General features: G+C 53.6%; 2 protein-coding genes across 5 annotated transcripts; both read right to left on the bottom strand.

Moving 5' to 3' along the window:
* Nucleotides 1-3099: 3099 nt before the first annotated feature.
* Nucleotides 3100-6390, bottom strand: C1qc (complement C1q C chain). Its single transcript, XM_021631452.2, has 3 exons — nucleotides 6233-6390; nucleotides 5782-5974; nucleotides 3100-3909 (listed from the first exon to the last, which is right to left on the bottom strand). Exons 2-3 carry the CDS (start codon nucleotides 5960-5962, stop codon nucleotides 3353-3355), a joined length of 738 nt encoding a protein of 245 aa, XP_021487127.1. The 5' UTR covers nucleotides 5963-5974; nucleotides 6233-6390; the 3' UTR covers nucleotides 3100-3352.
* A 2827-nt stretch (nucleotides 6391-9217) lies between these two features.
* Nucleotides 9218-12215, bottom strand: C1qa (complement C1q A chain). Of its 4 annotated transcripts, none has more exons than XM_021631449.2 (3): nucleotides 12061-12215; nucleotides 10933-11102; nucleotides 9218-9990 (listed from the first exon to the last, which is right to left on the bottom strand). In XM_021631449.2, exons 2-3 carry the CDS (start codon nucleotides 11093-11095, stop codon nucleotides 9416-9418), a joined length of 738 nt encoding a protein of 245 aa, XP_021487124.1. In that variant the 5' UTR covers nucleotides 11096-11102; nucleotides 12061-12215; the 3' UTR covers nucleotides 9218-9415. The 4 variants fall into 4 exon arrangements, with proteins under 4 accessions (XP_021487124.1, XP_021487125.1, XP_021487126.1 ...); XM_021631450.2 differs by having other exon boundaries at nucleotides 10933-11123; nucleotides 12061-12190; XM_021631451.2 differs by lacking the exon at nucleotides 12061-12215 and adding an exon at nucleotides 11908-12054.
* Nucleotides 12216-23575: the final 11360 nt, after the last annotated feature.

The raw sequence follows: 23575 nt of genomic DNA, 5'->3' as shown, positions 1-23575 counted from the left end.
CCTCCACTGTATGATGGAGCCATGTCTATGTGCACTCTGCGGCTCTCACGGGCCTCCAGGAGGAGCGAGGTGGGATTGGGGAAGGAACAGTGCCAACTAGAGCACCCAGCCCATGAACTGTTAATGTCTCTCCTTGTCCCCCGCTTCCCCTCTCCTCTGCCTTATCTCTTCCTCTGCCTCCCGCTCTCCACCTCTGCTCTCTTCTCTGTCTTCAGAAAATAATCTAATAATGAATTTTAAATGTATTCATTACTTATTCATTCACCTCCTTCCACTCCCAACAGGGCTTGGAGCCCTTGATAGCATGAGCCGCAGGCCGGGGACCGTTGCATGTGGATGGACACCAAGTTAGAGCTACAGAGGGGCTTGGAAGTCACTGTGCCCATTCTGTCCCCCATTTTACATTCAGGAAAACTGAGGCCCAGAGGCATGAGCCATCTTTAACAGGCCTTTGGGGGAGGGCAGGTATTCTGAGCTATATAACCTGGGGAGAGGGTAGGGGTAGCAATGGGTCCTGTCTTATGGGACATCCCTTTAGGGGAGCCTGGAGTTTGACACTAAGTGTTTTCTGTGGTAAATGCCACAGAAAATCAGTGAAGCTCAGAACCCACACCCCAGGACAGAGCTGGAAGCCAGAGAGCTCTGGGGCCAGGGTCTAGCTATGCCACTGGGGCTGCACCCGTGTCGAGGGGTCACCCAGCTCCAGGATAGATACCCAGAGGGATGAGAGGGAAAGAGGAGACAAGTTTGATGAAAGCAGATCTCTAGGCTCAGCAAGATTCAAAGGAGAAGAGAGAACTGAGGACCACGTGCCCAGGGGGACCCTCTTTATTACTTATTTAGTTTTAAGACAGGGTCTCACTATGTAGCTCGGGTTGGCCTCAGATTCAAAATCCTTTTGTCTCTGCCTCCTGCTGCTGGGATAACAAGCATGCATCGTGACTGCCAGCCTCCGGTTCTTCTGAGGGTCTCATGGCCATTTAGGCTGAGACTCTGATTCCTGAGTAATTGCCAGTAAGAAAAGGTCAGCCTGAACTTGAACCTGGAGAAGCATCAGGGTGAAGAACAGGAAGCAGATGCAGTTGGGGGGTGGTTGGGATGGTCACCCCGAGTTTGACAGTATCATCTATATGAGGAGGGGCTAAGCTTGGAACAGTCGGGGTCTATACTTGGGGACCAGGAGCTGAGGAGTCAGTCTCTGAGTCTTGGCCTCTGAGTGAGTGGTAGCACTGCTTCCCTCACTTCCTGATAGACAGGGATGACACCTAATATGTGGGAAATGCAAGAAAAACCCCAGTTGCACAGGGCCTAAAGAACTCCCCTGCAGATGGGTTCTCTTTCTATTTCCCGCCCCGCCCCGCCCTCCAGTGTCCATTCCCTCAGCATGGCACTAAGCAGGCACATTCTAAGGTCTTGATGTAACAAGGACAAGGAAACAATGATGGGGAAAGGGTGGGGGCGAGTAGGATAACAGACCTTGTTGTTTCCCAAGTACAGGTTCTGGCTCTGACACCAGAGCTGCCTATGGCTGACATAGGCACTGTGCCGATTTCCTTAAACCAAAGAAACGTGGGAAGAAAGATTCATCACACGAGCCGTCTCTGGATGGACCGATGAACTGCTAAGTGGTTGATGAAGCGACAGCTGGGAATGCTGTGGCCAGTGACCCAGGCTGGCCCTGCCAGTGCCCAGATGCAGTGAGCTAGGCAGGGTGCTTCAGCTCTTGCCTTCTGCTGTGTGAGTGTGTGTGTGAGTGTGTGTGTGTGTGTGTGTGTGAGAGAGAGAGAGAGAGAGAGAGAGAGAGAGAGAGAGAGTGTGCGTGTGTCTTTATTTCGCTCTTTGCCATCTAACCCATTTCATGAGCCTCTACTGGGTGCCAGGCGGGCATCACCTGATTCCCACATAGGACTGCTCACAGCCCTGTGGGTGGCACGGACCCGTGAGTACTATGTGACAAAAACCATCCCATGGACTACGGAACTGTGCGCACCAGATTTACCTGCAGCGCGCCTGCTGCTTTAGGTCAATTTTAGCAGACTTGGGAAACTGGGCTCCAAAGAATCCAGAGTTTGGGGTTCAAATCTATGAAAGTGGGGGACTAATGGGGGGAAGTCAGGGCTGGCTTCACGGGGGTGATGTTGGTGAAGGACATTGCCCAGGTTTGTGTGGGTGGTTTCTATGGAGGGAAGGGGCCGCCAAGATGAAGGCATGAATGTGTCAAGAGACGCCTTGCAGAGTGAAAGGACCAAGTGGGACAAAGAACACTCATTCACCTGACTGACTGATTAATCAGAGATGCTCGTGGAGCTGGTCTAGCCTACCCCTGAGCCTCATGAGCCATCTGGGAAGAGAGCCCAGAGGGTTGCAAATTGTTCTCCCAGACTGAGGGACCTCCCTCAGACATCTCTGCCCCAGAAAACAGTTGCACTTTGTGATTCTTTTGTTTCATTTTTAATTGTGTGTGTAGGTGTGTGTGTGTTTGTAGGGGGTGTGTGTGCGCACATAATGAGGACAGGTGCCTGTGGAGTCCAAAAGAGGACTCCTGGAGTTACGTAGTTGCGAGCTGCCTGACAGGAGCGCTGGGAACCAAACCCGAAGTCCTCTGCAAGAGCAGCAAGCCCTCTTAGCCACTGAGCCATCCTCTGCCTGACAGCTGTGCTTTGCATTTTTCTGTTCGAGGATACCAAGAAGGAGCCCTCCTGGTCCTCTGAAGACTGCAGCGGCCAGTCCCTGCCGTCAGGAATCTCGGCATACACTTCAAAGCTTACAGGCAGGCGTGTTTTACACTGCCTCCCGGGGTCCCCAGAATCTGTGTGTCAGACAACTGGAGGTTGCCTCTCTCTGCTATCCACGTACCCATGATCACCTCAGGACAGGGGTGTGAGTGTTAAACACCTGGATGCACAAGAGGGACTTAGATGGGAGATACTACGGGTTTGTATTGGCTCATTCATTCGTTCTGTTTTCAGTCACTAACGTGCTTTTCTCGGCATTCATTCATTCACTCCAAATCACCACTTCACTCAGAACAAACTCACAGAGGCAAAAATGCACACGACAAGTTCAAGGTCTTCCAGTGAGAAATCTGGGCCAGGCACATTTAGTGATCTATTTATTCCTCTACCTGAAAAAAAAAAAAAAAAGTCTCATAAGGCATCTGTAAAAAACTGTCACAGGAATGATACCAGCAGACGGTTCCAGGAGACGCCCCGGAGGAGCCAGTGGGCTGATGGGTCGGAAGTCAGGTGCGCTCCCCGGAGGAAGCGGTCAGCAGTGTGGAAAAGTCTGAGTGAGGATGGAGGAAGCGGAGGGAGCAAGGTGGGCGGCTCGGGGCTGGAGCCAGCCTGCCCCTCTAGTCAGGAAACAGCAGGAAGCCGGAGAAGACGCTGTCGGAGCCCTCGGTGCCCACCATGCCGTTGTAGTCGTTGACGGCCAGCCACACCTCCTCGCCCTTCTGGACGCGCAGGAGGACGCCCCCAGAGCTGACCTGCTTGCTGTTAGACATGTGGTCGCAGAAGCTGGTCACCTTGACCTGGTTGTGGAACAGCTGCACGCACAGGTTGGCTGTCTGTGACGTGTGGTGGATAAAGTAGTAGAGTCCGGGCACCTTGCAGGTGAACTTCCCCGTTCTGGTGTCATAATCCCCCTGAGGGTTGGTGACCACGGAGTTGAACTTGACCAGGCCGTTGGCTGCCGGGTACTGGCTGGTTTGCCGGGTGACGGTGAATACAGACTGGTGCTTCTGTTTGTACCGGCCCTCCTCGCCTGGCTCCCCGGGAGGCCCCCTGGGGCCTGGATCCCCTGGCATCCCAGAGGTCCCCATGGGGCCATTTTTCCCATGGTGGCCAGGCATGCCCGGCTCGCCCTTCTGACCCTTGGGTCCTCGTGTCCCGGGGATAGCTGGGATCCCTGGAGAGAGAGGAAGGGAATGATGGGCAAGACACAGGAAGAGGGACCCCACGTGGGTCTGGCAGTGACATCGAACCTATACTTTCCAGATGGCTTGGCCCAGGGGGAGGGAACAGGTTGGGTGGGAGGAAATCTGCTGTAAGCCCTGAGCTTGGTCCATTTCAGCCTCACTTTCTGAATCTGTGGTGGAAGGGTCCAATTTTGCTTCAGCCTGATGATCTGGGCATCTGAGTCTCTCCTTCCCTTGACAGGACCCTACTTATCTTTTGATAAGGAATTCCAGTTTCCTTTAACAGGAATCCCTCCTGGGTTGACTACCCTGCCAGTCCCTGCTGAGTTTGTGAAGATTTGTTCTGTAACACTTTCAATGGCTTGTAGGTCTTTTATGCTCAGGCTAGGCAGGAGAATCACTGAGGGTTCAAGACTGCTACTGAGACCCCGTGTCAACAAAACCAAAACCAAAACTAAAACAAAAAGAAACAAGCAGAGAGCATGGGGTTGGGCATGGGTTCAGGAAGCAAGACACCTGGCCTTCAGGCTGTGTGACCTTGGGCAGGCAGTTTCCACCTCTGAGCCTCTGTTACTAAGGCTGAAAACAGTTTAGGCACATGAGAAGAAGTTGTGCTACAGTGTTAGGGGCCAGTGATGGCTGAGCATCCTCCTCATGGGGACGCGGCAGGATGGAGCAGGAGAGGAGCCCGAGTGGCAGGGAAGGACAGTAGAACAAGAGCCACGGTGCGACTTTGAGCCATTTGCTTGATCTCTCTGGACTCATTTTGAGATTTGCAAAGTAGAAGCACATCACATCTCTAAATGTTTATCTGCCCTGGGAGGTGAACGCACCCAGAGTTCCCAGAGCTGGCACCCAGGGGGCCTCAGAATGGTCCTCTAGCAGCTACCTATGTATAGGGCTCCCTAAAGGACAGCCCTGGAGGGGGGCTCGCACGCTCCCCTGAACTGAGTACTTCTTCCCAGAATCATAAGATGCCATTCTGTGACTTAGAGGGAAGAGGGCAGTATGGATTTTTTTTAATTATTTATTTATTCACTTTACATCCCAATCATAGCCCCTTCCCTCCTCTCTCCCCTTCATCCTTCTTCCTCCCCTAGTCCTTAGGAAAGGGGAGGTCCCCCCTACTAACCCACCCCAACTCATCAAGTTGAATCAGGACTGAGCAAGTAGTATGGACGTTCTTAAGGGCACCTTCATTAAGCCCCTGCCCCGTTCCTCTGTCCCATGAGTTCTGCTCAGCCCCACCCTGCCTCCCTCATTCTCAGGCACCACTGCTCTCCTGGAGGAACATGCCACTCAGGGAAGGGTCAGCCCACCTGCCCTCCACTCCTCCTTAACCTAGCTGCCCACTCCTTTCCTTGGCCCTTCCCTCATGAGAACATCCTGGGTATAGTCCTGACCACACCGCCCCCTGCATCCTGATTGGCAGAGCCCATCACACCTGACAGCTACTTAATGTTGTCATATAGGCAAGCTTATGTAAAGCCTTGACACCCTGAGAAGCAGGGACTACAGCACCGTTTCACAGATGTGGAAACTGAGGCACAGTGAGGTTAAAAAAAAATGTGTGCAACCTAGGCCAGAGGGAGACGGTGGGCTTGGCTTTGATGCTCCAGCCTGTGAACCGGAAGCAGCCAGGGTGGCCACCATAGAGTGAGCAGGCTGTTACCCGCCTGCAGGATCCCCTCCTCCCCCCACTTCACTCCTTTCCACAGGACAAGGCAAATGAACAAGCAGCACGGTCACCCTAGAGGCTGAAGTCTGGGCTCTAAGGACAAAGGAACGACGCCTGCAGAGAGACAGAGGGCTCTGCGCTTCCTGCCCAGGGGGTCAGCCTCCTCCTGGGCTCGCAGACTCACCTGGCTCACCCTTGGGCCCCTGGAGTCCATCGTGCCCATCTTTCCCAGGGGCCCCCGGCAGGCCCGGCATCCCCGGGATCCCGTAGCAGCCAGCACTGGCCTGGCTCCTGAGTGGTAGAGCCAGAAGCAACAGCAGCAGGTAGAGTCCACGCTGGGGATGGCAGCTGGGTCCTTCATCCATCCTGAGGAGGGGCTGGGGATGGGGGAGAGATGATGGCGCTGGTTCTCTCCGCTTGCCCTCCTTTCCCTCCTCCTCCTCCTTTCCTGTCCCTTTCCATAGCCCTTCACTCTGGGGAGCCCACATCCATCTACAGAGGGTGGTTGGACAGATGATGGACAGATGGGAAATCCGGCTTGGGCTCCGCAAACAGAGCTAGTCCTGGTCCTATGGTTCAGGAAGGGACCTGGGGAAAACTGCAACTCACCCACCAGGGCAGGGTCCCAGCCTCACCTGAGGGTGTAGGGGACTTCAGGCCTAATCACAGAGACGTCCTGTTCTCCCAGACAGGAGGACACTGTGTCGGAGCGGACAGAGAAGAACTGCCCAGAGCAGGGCCTGGTGCCCCTCCCCCCTCCATAGCACCCTAATCCCACATCCCCTTTCCAGAAAATTTCCCTGAATTGGCACTTTCTTTTAGGTTCTGAGCCAGGCTGACCACAGTGACACCTCTGTCCACCCCTTCCTTTCCCAGCCATAGGTCATGTGCGCTGAAATGAGGAAGTGTCTGCTGTCCCTTCATCCTGGAAACATCAGGGCATGTGCGTGTGTGCGTGTGTGAGAGTGTGTGAGAGAGTGTGTGTGTGTGTGTGTGTGTGAGTGTGTGTGTGTGTGTGTGTGTAGACCTGAGCTCAGAGCACACCTGTCTCCAGGGGCAGGGTGACCATTGAGTTTGTAGCCCGTCTATGGCATTCACTAGGCGTGGGGCTCAACGGCCTTCCATTTCCTTGACAGGAAGCCACAGCCCCTCTTCCGGAAGAGAGCAAGTCTGGCCCCTCAGTCACACACCAAGTGGTTGTCGGGGTGACCTCTGTGTTCAGCAGCTCCCCAGAAACAGGCCTCACACGCAGTTGTCAAGTGATGAGCCTTATTCTAGAGACATCCACATACCCATTCCTGTGGTCAGGCTCAGGGAAGGGTACCAGCGTGAGCTAGCTTTACCTGGCTACACCAGCTGCTCCAGCTGCTCCAGCTGCTCCAGCTGCTCCAGCTGCAGAGCCAGAGCCTCGGCTCCTCGTTCTTGCTGGCGACTCCCTGACTAGTAGACACAATCACAGCAGACACGTTTTCCCCGCTGGAGGTGGGGTATAGGACATTATTGGCACTACTTCTTTCTTTGATAGCCCCCCCACGGTCTTCTCACTGCCACCATCCTGCCCCACCCTGTCTCTAGTCCTGGGGCTTGTGGTGGTCAGGCCCGGCCTCTCCCTGTCTCTTCTCTTTAGTGGGATTTATAGGGTGAGGGAAGTTTGGAGTGGTAGAACAATCCAGCCTTGCCCCTCTTATTGCCTGGACTTTGGGTTAGGTGGTGTCCTGGGTGGTCATGGGGCTGATTCTGCACCATGTGTTTGCTCTGCCCTGACCCACGCCAGCACATCAGGCCTCGATCTCCCAACCCTCTCTTGATTGTGCACTGCCCACAACCTAGAGCCCAGGATACAGTTACGGGGCCAGGGTAAGGGTGCGGGCACTGGCATTCCGGGGCTGCCAGGAACAGGCACAGTGGGCTCTGCATTGTGGGATGGCCGTGAGGGAACCTGTGCTCTTCTGCCTCCGTCGCCTCCGTGCCTGGCCTCGCTCCTCCAGCAGGTGGCAGGCTCGGTCCGTGCTCAGCCCTCTCCACCCCGCCCACTTCTCTGCTTGGCTCGGCTTCCGGGCTCAGAGGAATTGAGATTTACAGGTGAGGGGGTGAGAAGGGCTGGGATGTGGGTTCAGGAGGGGTTCAGCACTCGGCATCTGCTGGGTCAGGCATTCCCCCGGCCTCTCAGCCCCCACAAAATGGCAGGCCAGACAGCCTGGCTCAGACCCTCCGCCTTCCGGCAGGGTTGCGTGAGCACACGCCTCCTTCCATGGAGCCTCAGTGTCCACAGCTGTTTTGGACTCTGGCTATGGAGAGACGGCACATGGGGTCCCTGAAGTCAATGTCTTTCCCAGCCCGTGCGGGTGTGCCCTCAGGGGTTAGGGACAGCTGGGGGCAGAGTGGACAAGAAGAAACCAAAGTGCGCTGGGGGCCGCGTGGTGGCCTGGAGCTGAGGGGGTTCCGTTCTCCCTGGAGTGTTGCTCTTCTGGACCCCAGAGGCACTTGGCTGCAGGGACGGGACATGAGTATGCACTCAGAAAGGGACACGCAGGCTGGGCCAGGTGCACCAGCCAGGGACCGGTAGCCCCCGGTAGCCCCCGACTGTCACTGTGAGCACGTGGGGGTTACCGTGGGAGAAGACACGTTTTCCCCGCTGGAGGTGGGGTACAGGACATTATTGGCACTACTTCTTTCTTTGATAGCCATCACAAGCATGGTTCTCTTATGCTTGTGAGCGTGGGGGTGTGCACGACCGTCACAAGTGTGTGAGTGTGTGCATGTGTGTGTTCGGAGAAGTAACCAATGTGCGCCTCCAGGAGTGTACGCAGTGTTCTGAGAGGAAGTCCCTGTTTTGGTAAGGAGTAGGTGGGTCTCAGCCCAGGAGCGGGGGACCTTGTGAGTCCCCAGGGGAGTGTGAGCAGGAGGGAGTGCATGTGTGGTTACTGTGTGCGTGTGAGACTCCACATGTATGAGACTGTGTGATCATGGGGATACCCCTGAGCATCCCGGATCTTCAGCTGTGGCCGCCCCACTCCCCCACCCCACCTCACCCAGGCAGTCAGCCGACAGCCATCCAGTCTCCATGTCTTCCTGGAAATGGCTCAGGAGACCCAGCTCTGGGAGAGACTGCTGGGTGCCCCCGAGCCACCTGCTTGCCCTCTCTGAGCCAGGCTGCAGAAATACCTGTGTGGTTTGTCCAGTATGGCTGGGAAGACTGGGAGGGTGATTTCAACCCCACCTCCTCCTCTGAGGTACTGACCTGGGGCTCCATGTCTCCTGCTCCGGTCTTGGTCCTGTCAGTCATCTGGGAGGTTAGAATACCCGCCTTGGAGTTTGCTTATCAAGTTTGCTTGATAAAACAGCACAGTGACAGGCCCTGTCTGCAGCCTTCACACACAGGGCCACAGCAGCCCCTCACACCCCCCCCCCATCACTAGTAACACTTAGGAGATTTGGAAACGGGGACCATGCCGTGTGATCTGGAAGCTGGCAGGGGTGACATTGGATTGGAGCCAGGCTGACATGCTGGAACCTTCCCACCAACCATTGTGTACGACGCTAACGCTGCTTCCCCCAAGCGGGCAGCAATGGCCACTCTCCTGCCTCCTGCCTGCCTAAAGCCAGCACCTCAAGCCACAGACACAAACAGGGTCATTTATTCCAGAAAGTGCTTGAAGAAACGGCCAGGCCGTGTGCAGAGAGACATCAGTCCTCAGGGCCCTCGGAGCCAGCCCCCCCACGAGCCTCTTCGCTTGGCAGAGTGAAGAGAGAAGGGGCACAGGGTGGTGCCCCCCTCCCCCGGCAGGGAGTGCGGGGTGTGGGGACGGCTCCCCAGCTCAGGCTGACGGGAAGATAAGGAATCCGCTGAAGATGCTGTCGGCTTCGGTGCCGTGGTAAATGCGACCCTTCGTGGGGTCCTTCTCGATCCACACCTGGTCCCCTCTCTGCAGCTGGAGTGCAGTGCCCCCCGATAACACCTGGAAGTGGCCCCTGCTGTTGGTGTCACAGAAACCCAGGTTGTTCCTGATCTGGCCCCTGGAGGAGGACACGATAGACAGACAAAGGTCCCACTTGGAGACCACTTGGAAGGTGAAGTAATAGAAGCCGGGCACGGCACAGGTGAAGCGGCCCGTGGTGTTCTGGTATGGCTGCTCCTGGTTGGTGATGACCTTGTCGAAGATGACCACGTTGCCAGCTGACAGGGAGTTCTGCCGGACAGCCGAGAAAGCCGGCCGGGGCTGGTCCCTGATGTTGCCCGGGTTGCCTTTAATGCCCTTCGGTCCTTGGGGGCCGCTGTTCCCCATGGGCCCAATGGGCCCTGGGATACCCATATTCCCGGGTTTGCCAGGGGGTCCATTCTCCCCCTGTTCTCCTTTAAGGCCTCGGATACCCGTGCGGATGCCAGCAGCTCCTGTGTGGAAAGAGGGCAGTTGCTGGGTGAGGGGGCATGATGGGTAAGGAGTCCAGGGCCTGGCAGTTCTCACAGAAAAGAGCCTTTGCTTTTGAGAGACGGAGGCTGACTGGCCTGACTGGCTGCATGGCCTGGGGCAAGCAGGTTAAACTTGGCTTCATCTAAAAAATGCAGCACGCGGCAGACCCTGGATTCCAGGACACTCATGCCCATGATGTCACTTCCCTTGCCTCCAGATCACCAACTCTCTTCTCAGGTTTAGGGCCTTATGGGAGCAACTGTATGCATATGAGTGCAGGTGTTGATGGAGTCCTTTGGGCCTGTTGGACTGGGAGGCTCAGGATGACAGGGGGGCGTTCCTTCCAGCTCTGGGCGCTGGTCACAGCTCCTCCCCTCTTGTCTCCCTCAGCGTGGGGTGATGTTTTCTAACTGGGTGGAGTGAACAGGGGAGCAGGGACTGAGTAGGGGGCTGGAAGAAAATGCAAAAAGTAGTTGCTATTGGCTGATCTTTCTCCACATGCTAGCAGGGCTCATTGCTATTGGCTGATCTTTCTCCACAGGGTAGGCAGGGCTCTGCCTCCATTTTCCAGAGGAGAAAATGGAATATAGAGAGGGTCTATAGCTTCTTTGAAGTCAACCAGCAAGGCAATGGCTCCTGACTCTAGAATCATGGGCTTCGCTATTTAGACCTTTCATACCCATTCTCCACACAGCCCAGTCTCTGGAGGAGGAATGGGGAATGGGTGGAGGGGCAGAAAAGGGTCACAGAGAGGCCTGAGGCTAGGGATAAGGTCCAAAAGAAGGCTAGGGCCTCAGGTTCCAGGGTGAGCTGCACACCGCAATGGCTTTCTGGAACTCAAATGCATCATTGCTCCCAGGACCACCAGAAGCCATTGCCTTGAGGATGCAGGATAAGTCTCCCACCCGGCAGAGGGTGCTTACCTGGTTCCCCTCGCTCTCCTTTGAGACCCGGCCTCCCTGGGCGACCTGGTTTTCCTGGAACCCCATCCTTCCCGTTGGGTGCTCGGCACACATCCTCAGCCACCGTCGATAGCAGGGTCATGGCCAGCACGCAGGCCACCAGCCATCCTCCAGAGGTCTCCATGATGTCCCTGCAGAGACACACGGGGACCCTGGGCAGAATCACATGTCTGTCCCATGGTGAATCCCACATGCAAGGTTCTGTGACCCAGTCTGGGGCCTTGGCGTCCACACACGATCTACATATGTTCTCAGCACCTGTGATCAGTAACAGGTCCCTAACACTGACAATGACCTTGACCCTAGTCCTAGCTATAGCCTGACCCTAACTCTGGCATTAATCCTAGCACCCAGACCCTACCCTAATCCTAACCCTAGCCTATAGGACCTAGCTCCCGCCTTAATCCTGACCTGACTTTAACCTTTATCCTATCTTCTAGCCTTAGCTATCTTGACCCCTGGCTCTGACCCTGATTTTAACCCTAGCCTTGATTCTGACCCTGACCCTAGCCCTAAACTTCCCTCCCTCTTCCCCCCCGGCACCTGCCCAACATATGATCTCACACCCACATACATAGACCCCCCCACTCTCTGGACACACAGGCTCACACACTCCCACGGATGATGGATCTCATTGAACAAATATTTACCAAGCGTCAGCACTGTTTTAATTACAATCTCCGGCCCAGATGGCGAGCTGTGCACGCTCACAGGCTTTCCCAAACATCTGACTGCTCTCTGGCAGCCTCAGCCCCCTTCCAGAACCGTACGACGGCCGACTGTCCCTGCAAATCCCTCTGCTAGTCGGCTGCTGGCCTCTGGCTCCCCAACCCACTTCCTGGATGTCTGTGCTTTTGAGGAGGGAACCCTGGGCGTAAGTTGCTACCTCTTACCATTCCCCAAACTCTGGCCAGAAGATAGGGTCCCTGCACTTACCTCTTCTGGGTGCTATGTCAGTGTCCCTGTCCCATCCACCCTTGCACAGAACCGGTTAGCGGCAACGTTGTTCTTCCCTGCCTCGGCTGCTCAGACCCAGACCGGTCCAGTACCTTGGTTTTCCAGCCCCCTCCCCCTCAGGCTTGGCCTCACCTGCCTCTCTGGTCAGCTCAAACTGGATGCTTCAGCCCTTTGCTGGTTGTGGGACACCCACCAGCAAAGGGTTGTCACCAGGCTGCTGCCAAGTTTCACATCCTTTCCCACTTCCCCTTTCTTGGGATCTGCCCCCTGAACTTCCCCGGGGCTAGACACCACACAGAAAAATTTTAAGCAGACCTCAGCGAGTTTGGGACAGGGGATGTCCTATTCAGCCACAGTTGTGGGGAGGGGCTCTGGAGACGGGTGGGGAGGAGCTTCGGGATCCAGGGTAGCAAAGAACATCAGGGCAAATGGACTCTGTCTTCAAATTTGTAATTTGGGGCCTTTTCCATTAGGGAAGACACAAGAGTTCATGACCAAGTGCTTGTAAAATTCAAAGGGGAAGGGACAGGCCACCAGTAAGTCGAAGGCACATGGCAAAGGGGTTCAAAGTTCACCACTTTCTAGCTCTGTCTTTAGGAAGTTACCACATCTCTTCACTCTCAGTTTCTCTTTCTCTTCTTTCTTCCTTCCTCTCTCTCTCTCTCTTTCTTTCTGTTTTGGAGCTCACCCTATAGACCAGGCTGGCCTTGAACTCACAGAGATCTGCCTGCCTCTCCCTTCCAAGTGCTGAAATTAAAGGCCTAGGCCACCACCTCCCAGCCTCACTCTCAGTTTCTGTCTGTAAGCTGGGATCAGATCCTACCTCAGAGGGTTACTGTGAAGTTTTAATGTCAGGCAGCTGCAGAACACTGGGCACCTGGTGACCACTTAGCCACCAAGTTTTTGTCAACATTAAAAATAATTTTTTTAAATTTGTTTGTGTATATGTGGCATATGCGTGTTAGTGTGGGCGCCTGTGACACAGAGCATGTGTGGAGGTCAGAGGCCAACTTCCAGGAGATGGTTGTCTCCTACCATGGGATATGAGCTCCCGGTCTCGGATTGTGAGGCGAGCGCTTTTACTCACTGACCCCAGCAATTTTTTTCTTGAGACAGGTTCTTATATATCCCAGGTTAGTCTTGACATCCTGACCCCCATCTTTCCCTCCTGAGTGCTGGAGTTACAGGTGTGCCCCCATTATGCTTGCTTCATTCAGATCCTAGGCAAGTGCTCTACCCACTGAGCTATATACCCAAGCCCTTTAAGTCAACATTGAAACAATAATGACAACAGAAACAACGGAACCACAAGGCTGGCAAGTGGCTCAGCTTGACTTGCCTGGAATGCAAGTCTTGAAAGTTTCACCTCAGCACTGTTTTTGAAAAAAGGCCCACATACCTGTTTGCATTTTTAAAAATCTACCATTACATCAAGTATGGTCGCACATGCCTCCAATACCAGCAGCCGAGAGGCAGAGACAGGAAGATCAGGAACTCAAGGCCACCTTGGTTGTATTGCAAGTTTGAAGCTAGCCTGGGGCTACATGAGGCCTTATATGAAGCAACAACAAAAACAAAAACAAAGGCCAGAGAGATGTCTCATCAGGTAAAGAAAGGTTCTTGCCATCAAGACTGATGACCTGAGTTTGTCTTCTAACCGGCACATGTGTGCTGTGGAAAATAAATATAAATAAATAAATAACTGTGATAGATGTTTCTTAGAACACGTCAGCTTTTGCAGCCTATAAATGATGAGGCCACCAGGATCTCAGCTGGCTCGATGCAGAGCATCCAAAACTCACATATGCATCAACAGAGAAAAGGGAGGAGAGGGGTCCCCTCAAAACAAGACTTTTCGTAAGATTGCCGTGATAGATACAAAACTGATTAAAGTTCTTTTGGCATCAGACCTGATGACTTGAGTTCAGTTCCTGGGGGGCCCCTGGTGGAGGGTGAGAACCCACCCTCAAAGGTTGCCTTTTGACCCCCAAGCGTGCTCTGTGCATGAGCGCACAACAGAAATAACCAAATGAAACACACACTTTCAAAAAGTTTTACAGTTCTGTGGAACAATAAAGGTTAATGGAAAACCATCATTTACATCTCTATGAGGCTAAAATAATCGGCTTATTAATTTCCGCCCAGTTCACAGCTGTCTTTATAGAGCAAACAGAACATTATGCAAAGTGACATTTCCATGAAGTGGCAGGTGACCCTCGGCGCTCCTTAGACACAGCTCGAACTTGGCTCTGAAAGGACACGGTTTTCTGCCTGTCTTATTCCCGCATGCCGGGCGGTTTCACTCAACAGGCTGTGTGTGCACACCTGCAAGAAATTCAAGCGTTCCCATTACACACATAGCATTAGCCCTCCGGGTGGTGGATCCCAGCACTCAGGAGGCAGAGGTAGGTGGATCTCTGAGTTCCAGGCCAGCCTGGTCTACAGAGTGAGTTCCAGAACAGCCAAGGCTACACTTCTCTGTCTCAAACAACCAAAACCAACCAACTAAAACCAACCAACCAAATAAATAAATAAATACATGGCATTAGTGTGGAGAATAAGAAGGCAGGGCTGGGAGATGGCTCAGTGGGGCAAGTGTTTGCCTTGCAGGCATGAGGACCTGAGTTCAATCCCCAGGACTAGAGTAAAGTTTCCAGGTTGAGGTGGCATACATACAGTCCCAATGCTGGAGGTGAAGACAGGTGGATCCTGTCAGTGACCACTCAGCCAAGCCTACCCAGAGAATTCCAGGCTAGGAAGAGACTCTGTCTACAAACAGACCACCAAGGCCCAAGGAATGACACATGAGGTTCTCAGGTTGTCCTCTGGTCGCCACATAACATGTACACATACATGCCCACACACACACACACACACAAAGCGGGTCAGCAACAACCTCTGAAATGTCACAAAACACAGAGGCATATTCAGGCCTATGGCCTATGCCAGTGGGTGAGCACATTGTTCTTGTCTATAGAGCTCAGAATCCTGGAGCGGAGGCAGTAGACGGGTATATGAGAAGCTCTGGTAGCATTGCTCATGAAGTCATACTTGTTCATGTTTTTGGATGCATAGTGGAGACAGGGGCCTAAAGAATAACAATGTGTGTGTGTGTGTGTGTGTTTTGAACCAGAGGCTCACACATACTAGGCATGTTCTCTGTCACTGAGCTACATCCCTAGCTCTCTTTTCACATTTTATGTTGAGACAGAGTCTCGCTAAGTTACCCAGGTTGAGCTTGTATTTATTCTGTAGCTCAGGCTGACCTTGAACTCACAGTCTTCTCACGAAGCTGGAATTACATCCTGTACCACTAGACCCAGAAACAAATAAACAAACAACTTTTCAATTCTTTAGATTCTCTCTGGTGGAGTTCAGTCTCTATCAGGGGTAAACCCTGTTTGTTTTATGGCAGTGTATTCGTTGGTGGGCGGGGGCGTGGTTCACAGGGATAGCACGTGCTAAGCATGTATGAGGCCCTGGCACTGAAAAAAAAAACTACTGCTGGAGGAAACATCCAAAGAAAATGCCACATTGGAGGACATATTAGCATTTCGCAATGGTCCTCTGCTGTCCCTTTGAGCTTTGATGTTGGGACAGATTTTCCATTCAATTGAGCAGTTGACAAATGTTAACCAACGCTCTCTCCCCAGAAGGAACTGGATCCTGAGGACAGGAGCCACAGACATTGAGGTGTTTAGACCGGGAAGGGTTGCAGGAGCTGAGTAGACTCAGGGGCTGAAAGTCTCCCCTGCCCTGCCCATCTCAGGAGCCCAGGCAACACCCCTTACTTTGCCCAAATCACCATTTCTAACTTTCCCTTTGGATCATAGGAGGCAAAGTGTAGTTAAGTGTGTATGTGATTCTATTTTGTTTGTTTCTGATTTTTCATTTAGAAACATTGAAGAGGCATGATGGCACAGACCTGTAATCCCAACACTTGGGAGGCCTAACTGGGCTGTGTGTGTGTGTCAAAAAAAAAAAAAAAAAAAAAAAAAAAAAGAGGTATAAGGTACAATTTGTACAGAATGAGATGCCTGACATTTGCTATTTGAGCATTAGGTGCCTCTATGTCCATTGCCACCTGGCCAGACCTAGAACATTTCTGCTGTACCCACAAGTGGCCTGGAACCCCTTTCAGGCCACAGGCCTTCCCCTTCTGGAAGCAGAGTGGCTCCCTTCCCATTGGCTCCCTTCCCATCACCCCCCGTTCCAGGTAGAGTCCACCATCTGCCCCTTTGTACCTCCTGGTGGCATCTGAGTGGCCATGCGTGTCAGTTCTATGTCCACAGCCTCCTGGCATCTGTCATACTTGCCCACCCCGTGCCTGCTCCCCAGTTCTTCTGGAAGGAGGATGAAGCTGCTAATGGCTTTATGAGCAAGTTCCCACCCTGTCCCCGTGAACCCCGTTGTTGCCTTGAAATCTCTCTTGTGGTGTTTCCTCCTCCCTGGGGCAGATTCACACTCGCCAGCCTATCTATCCCTCTACCAGCATGGATCATTATTCCCTGCCCCCTAGCCCTGAGCCCTTGGTGGGGACACCTTCCCTTCTCCTCCTTTGGGTCTCCCCTTGGTCACTGCACACTCCTTGCCTCTCTTTGAACAGGCATTGTGGAAGGCCACTGGGCATCATTTTGGGGGTGGCCCAGAAAGTGGGGGTGGGGCCTCTGTCGGTGGGTGCTGAGCCTTCCAGCCCTCCAGAGTCAATGTTACTGGGGGACACCGGGGAAGCCTTTGCAGCCCCTGCCTTCACCTACCACTTAGAAAGCCAATTCCATAATGAACTGCTGGCAAGTCTGGGAAAGAAACCAGAAAGCTGGGCTTGGTGGCCAACACCTTTAATATCAGCACTTAGGAGGCAGAGGCCGCAGGTGAGCTCTGTAAGTTCAAGGCCAGCCTGATTTACATAGTGAGTTCCAGGACAGCCAGGGCTATGTAAAGAGACCCTGTCTCAAAAACCTAAAAACAAACAAACAACAAAAACAAATGAATAAAAAAAGACATTTCTTTTTCTTTTTTCTTTTTCTTTTTTTTTTCCTTTTTCTCTAGGAAACACTGGAGACGTATAGGAAGAAATAAACCCCTCCACCCCCTTCCTTGCCCTGGCTGCCGTGAGGTACCCTGGATGGTGGAAGGGTAGCAGCTAAGTCCAGGAAGAGCCAGGTAAGCCTCTTGGAGAAATCCCAGCCAGAAGTCACCCAGCTGGGCTCCCGGGCAGGTGAGTTGTAAAGAGATCAGGAGGATTAGGAGAAAAGGCTTAGCGGAAAGCCGGGCAGCTGGGGGAGCCAGCTGGGAGGTGTCCCTGCGCCTTGGCCACGCTGTAATTGGGCTGCTCGGAGCTTGTCTGTCCTGCCGGCAGCTCCCCGTGGGTCTTTGTTCAACAGTCCCCCTGACCTCAGGTCTAATCAACCATCTCCTTTCCCCAGAGCTGGGGACGTGCCCAGGGTGAATGGGCATGCTGGGCCAAGGCCCGGTTTTGACATAGCCCTTACAATGCAGGAGCTCACTTGCGCTCTGAAATTTGGGCTAATGACAGTTGCTTCTGCCGGTGCCCCCCCCCTTCCCAACCCTCTGCTGATTGCAAATAAACACCCGGTCGACGCGGGAGAGTAATTAACTCTCCGATGTGGGAGAAGTAATCAGCCCGGAGTGTGCTGCAGGTGGGAAAAGTGAAGGCTTTTCCTAAGTAGTATGCAAATGAGCCATAGTATGCAAAGGAGCCCCGGCTGCTCCTGGGGAGGGCTGTCACGGCTGGGAGGCTGGCTGGTGCAGCAGGATAGGCTCCAGGAATGGGCAGGGTTTGTGAGGTGAAGAAACTCGCCCCTCAGATCTGGGGCGGGGGTGGGGTGGAGTGAGGCAAAGGGGTCAGGGTGGGAGGAGCAGGGTTCCCCATCAGGGTCCCAAGTCCACCTGCCCACCTCGTACGGGGAACTCAGGGAGGCAGAGGAGAACAAGGTTCCTGAATTTGTCTCTCAGGCTCCGCATTCCCTGTGACCTTGAGTGTCTGGACGTCCGCCTTCCTGAGCCTTAGTTTTCTGGGTTCGCTGGGGGATGCTAACACGTATTCGTGGATCAGCCTGTGCCGAGAGCCTGGGAATGACAGCCTGGAACTTAGCAGGTGTTTGGGACACAGGAGCATACTCTCATCGTGGAGATACACCAAGGACCATGTGTTTCCAAGACAAGGCAGAGTCGTACCCAGGACTGCCTCCTAGGGTGCTCCGGGGTGGTTCTTCGAAAGCCTTCCCTTTCTTGAGGGCCAAGCCTGGATTCACACCTGCTCTTCTGGATGGAGGGAGGTTCTAGGGTATACACAGAAGGAGGCACTGATTCTCAGGTTGGCTCGTATGCAGAATTACCCCTGACAAATGAGTGCACATCTCCTTAAAATCCTGTGTCCTTTTTTGTGCTGAAAATGGAGCTGGCTTTAGGGGAGTCCAAGGTGGCTCAGAGTTTGTTGACTAGCCCAAGTTTTGTTCCAGCACCACTGGAATTCCACCCTTGTAAAAGTCTTTTAGGGGTGTGGGAGGGGAGTGTAGGTATTTCTTTCAACTTTGGTCTCCTTTAAAGGTCATGGTGGGTAGGGCACAGGGACAGGGTGGTTTCCTAGAGTAATGGAAACCTTTGCCAACCGAGCGAGTGTGCTGGTTACAGGGTGTATATGTTTGTCGGGGTTCATTAAGTGTGGGGCGTCATGTTCTATACGCTTACAAATCTTACTGCCGTGGAAAGTTTTTCAAATAAAATAAAAGTGGAGCAGGAGACATAGCTCCCTTGGCAGTGTTTGCCCAGCGAGCACAAAGCTTTGGGTTTCCTAACCAGCAGCCACTGTGTAAACCGGAAACAGTTGGGGGCACACCTGCTGTCTCAGCACCCAGCAGGTGGAAGCAGGAGGCTCAGGGGCTGGCCTCCTCCGCTATAGGGTTTGAGGCCAGCTTGGAATACATGAGACCCTGTCAAAATAAATAAGTAACTAAATAAATAAAGTCTTTCCAGGTAGATCACAAGCTATGTGACAACGGTGCTCAGTGTGGCCATCCAGTGATGGGGAGCTCACTGCCTCTGGAGTGATGTGTCTGACCGCTGAGCTGGGATTTTGAACTTAGATCGACTCCAGTCCAGAGTCCAAGGCCTTGACCTGCGTTCTGCAGACTGTCCAAGAACTGTGTTTGACCTGGGATTGAGCTAGAAATGAGCACTGTTAGCTGGGGGCTGGAGACCTCCAGAGGTCTTGCCCTGTCCTGTATGTCTGGGGGTGCAGCGGGTTTGCACTGCCAATGCTGTGAACTGACACAGGAACAAAGTGGCGTCCAAGAGACACACTCCCCAGCATGCTCTGGAAAATCCTCACTAGCCCCAGGTAGAAGCCCAGCCTCCTGGGGACCTGGCTCACTGCACGTGTCTTGGTGAGTCACTAGGACCCAGATGGGTTTTGCAGGTGTGATGAGGAAATCAGCATGGCTAAGCCACTGAGACGCTGTTCTTCTCGCTGGTGACTCTGTTTACCTTGCTTGATAAGGTGCGGGGTGGTGGTTCTCGTGATCTTGGTTGATCTCCGCCCTGCTTTTTACTTTCAGAGCCGTCAATGGCCATATTCTTAAAGAACCCGCAGGGGGCACTGTCCTTCCCTGGGCCCTGTTGAGCTGTCCAGGGTCCTGATTCGACTTAGCCCATTCCCCGGCTGCCTAGCCTTCTGCGCCTTACGGGAATTCCCAAATAAAAGATGACTGCTACCTCTAACGGGCTTAGACTCTCGCGAGAGAGTCAGACACAGAAATGGTTGCTGGAATCGGAAGGCTGTGGGTTTCAGGGACTCAAGCAGCACCATCCCAGGGCAGGCATCTTGGGGGCCTGTTCAGGGAGAAGGGTGGAGGTGGCAGCATCGAACTCGTCAGTACTCAGACTTTCAGCGCTCTGCCTCCCACCCTTGCCACAACTGGAGAGTTCCTTCAAGAGATGGCTAAGGTTAGCACATCTTAGAGAAAGATGGGATCAAGCTCTCCCTCTAGGACAAACCTAGCTTGGCACTGGTCACTCCCACTAGCTCAGTGTCTTAGAGTTGGCCTGCTCCCTAATCCACCCACAGGCAGCCTTGAACCTAAGGGGCTCAGTGTCTCTATCACAGGAAGCACTGGCTATTTTGCTGTTTCCAGGTTCTAAATCAATAGTCTCTCCCTCTCTCTCCTCTCTATGTGTGTGTGTATGAATACAACAGCATTCACTTGGAGGTCAGAGGACACCCTTGGGTGTCTACCTTGTCCACTTTCTACCTTGTTCTAGACTGGATATCTTGTTCACTGCTGCCTGCCCGAGGTGAGCTGGCCCTTGGCTTCTGAGGAGTCTTCTGAGGAGTGCTGGGATGACAGACACACACTTCAGAATCTGGCTTTGCACGGGTTTCGGGGGTGCTTCAAACACAGGTCCTCAAGCAAGTACTTTATACACTAAGCTATTAACCAGCCCAGTGACTTGTTCACAGTGTCCCTGGCGCCTGGCTCCAACAGTGATGTTGACCACCCAAACCTCATCGTGTAACAAGAGGCTCAGAGTAGGACTTAGACTTCGGCACATACTGCTGTGTGGCCTTGAGCGGGTAGCTGTGCATCTCTGAGGCTCGACTTCCATGTAGATAAAATGAAAAGGCAGGCCCTAAGCACAGGCAGGTGGCAAGATCCCAGCCAACTGCATGAAGGCTCCAACAGGCATTGAAGGATGCCCTGTGTGCACCGTAGTGATCTGCCCCAGAAGGGCTGGCTGCTCTCTGCATGGACACTTTGCAGCTCAGTGGATTCGGACACGACTAGGTCTCCAGAAGGCATCCAGCCTTGGGGAGGTCTCCCTGCCCCTCTTATTCTGAGGTACTGGTCCTGAGGTTGCGGCGACCCTCAGGCTCCCCAGCCAAATCCCAGAGCTGGGTGTGGGCTGGCCAAGATCCTCCTCAGCAATGAGGGAGGCATGACTTCCCATCTCTGTTGGGGGACTGACCTAGGGTACTACTGCAGAGTGGGTCCCTTTGCATCTCAGCAGTTGGGGTGAGCAGGTTACAGCAGCGATGAGAGCTTAATGCATTGAAAGGCACGGCTCTCGCTCTACGGTAATTAGCCGCAGCGGCCGTGCTCCTCCTAATTGTCTCTCTCACTCCAGACGGGAGGAGATCAATAGGAAGCGGCTGCTGTGCGCTGAAAGTCACAATTAATTAATTGTTGGGCATGTGTGTGTCTCCATCTCTGTCACATCAAAGGGCCTGGGCGGCAGCTGGCCACATCTCAACAGTGTGGGGCCAGCCCAGCCTCAGGCCCCACATACACGTGACTATGTGCCACAGGCTTGCTGTTCCCTCCCGAAGCAGCAAGCTCCCGGACAGGGATCCCCTGAGACCCCAGGCCCAGAGGCCTCCGCTGACAGCCAGCATCACCCACCAGCCCCAACTCAGGCCATCCCTACCTTGCTTGTCTCCCCTCCCCCATCTAACCCAGACACCCCCTGCAGCTCCTGCAGCTTGGTGGGCTTTTCCAGCTGTTGGTGAAGTATTGACTGGGAACGGAACGCTAGGAATGCTGGGAATGTTCGATGTGGGTGGCGGGCTCTTCTTCTGGGACTGTGTAAAAAGTTGTTTCTCTCAACCTTTGAGATGAATAAAAACTGTTGAAAACACACACACACACACACACACACACACACACACACTGGTGCCTTCTCCATGTTGCACGGCCAGTGAGTGCCAAGTTTACCCTCTTGCTTGCACACGTGTGTTGGAGGTCCAAGGCACCATCTGTGTCAGAGATGGGAAAATAGAGGCACAGGAAGTTGGGCTTGACCCACTGAGGGAGAAGGCTGGGGGTGGAGAGTACATGCTAAGGCTTGTATGCCAGGCAGGGCTGACCCACCTGACCCCTGGGGAGGCCAGGTTGGCACTTCCCAGGAGAGGGTGGCAGAGAGGAGTTCTTGTCTGAGGCCACACTGGGTTGGAATTTACATGATCTTGTTCCATCTTCTCGAAGAGGGAAGAGAAGATGGAGGGAGAGAGATGAAGGAGACAGATCAGTGAATTCAGGAACCCTGCCAGCCAAGTGTGAGCATAGAACAGGTGTCCAGAAAGATACAGGCATGTGAGGCACAATCATACACACACAGCTATGCATACACATATGTACACAGGTCGGCATACAAATACAAGTATATGCACACATACTCCCTCACACATTAGCAGCGTTATCCACCCCATTCTTTCCTGGGGGGAGGTGGCTTCTGTCGCTGCCCTGGGGCCAGGTGTTCAGTTTTTCCATCTGAAGGGGAGAAGACCATCTGTTCTAAAGTATGTATGCTCACCCATGCCTGACACCCCTTGGGGCTCAGTGACTCAGTTGGGTCTTACTGTGTCCCATCACAGTGAGTAGAGCCACTTGGACTCCTGGCACCCAGCTGTGCCCAGGTGTGCTGCAGACTGGCTATGGGAAGAGCTGCCTCCCGGCCCTGCACACCCCCTCACCTCACAGCAGGCACGCCAAGCCCCTCAGCGCTTGCCAGTTGACAAACATTAAACCTCAGCGGAGGCAGCACCCTTGTCTTCTGTCTGCCTCTGGCCTCATCTTGGTGAGAACAGAGCTGCAGTCCAACCTCCTACTCTCGGCTGGCCATCAGGGGAGACCACGTCCACACTCCCATCCCCGCTGCCTCCTGTCACTGAGCCTTTGAAGTGTCGCCTGATTTTACAGTCTGTCTGAAGTCCCTCACTGTTTATGCAGCAGCTGGTCCAGCGAGGCTCTCCCGCTGGGCTTTTCCATGATGGGGACAGCCGATGGGGACACAGGGACACATCCACTTCATCTCTGGGGGACCCCTGAGAGGAAGCCGTGATGACATTCCCGTCTTCGGGGTCTCTGAGACGGAGTTTGCTTATTTTTTCTTGTTTAAAAAGACAAAAAGGGAGTTTCTGAGAACCCCAACGTGCTAGTTCACTTCAAAGAAAAAGGAACAAAGGAAGAAAAAACCCGAAACAAGGGGCAAAGGTGAAGCTCAGAAATGTTTTTGAATATTTTTTTTTCTGCTTCAGCAAATGCCTGGTGGAAGACACCAGACAGGGACAATACTGGGCTGGACAACCTTGGCAAGTCACCTCTAGTCCCCTGATCCCCTGTGGGGGATGAGGGTCTCCCCACCCCCTTCCCAGACCAGTTATCTCTTTTCTAACGCAGAAGTTCAGGCGAAGGGGCCAGGCTACGGCCCAGGATGCTGCTTTAATGGATTCCTCCTGGTAAGACGCCCACAACTCAGGACCAGAGAGGTGAAGCAGCTGGCCCAATATCACACAGCGAGGAAATCTGAGGTCGAAGCAGGGTTATTGTTGAGTCTGTCTTGTAACTGACAAGCTGAGGGCTTTCCCCTGCCCCTCCTGGCTCTCTAAGAATGGGAGTCTCCTCTCTTTTTATAGATATATTTTTCTTATACCTTTCGTTCTCTCTGTGAGGTCAGAGCAGGACGTTGGGTGTCTCTCTCACTGAGCCGGGAGCTTCAGCTAGCATGACTGACGGCTGAGCTCTCAGGATCTTCCACCTCTGCCCTGCAATGCTGGGGTCACAGGCATGCGCCCTTAGGCCTAGATGTATTTTATTCACGTGTGTGTGCACAGGTCAGTAGGGAAGCCTAC

The sequence above is a fragment of the Meriones unguiculatus genome, chromosome 3 (assembly GCF_030254825.1).
Source record: "Meriones unguiculatus strain TT.TT164.6M chromosome 3, Bangor_MerUng_6.1, whole genome shotgun sequence".
NCBI classification, from domain to species: domain Eukaryota; kingdom Metazoa; phylum Chordata; class Mammalia; order Rodentia; family Muridae; genus Meriones; species Meriones unguiculatus.
The sequence above is the reverse complement of the archived record's forward strand: the minus strand, read 5'-3'. Positions and strand labels throughout refer to the sequence as shown.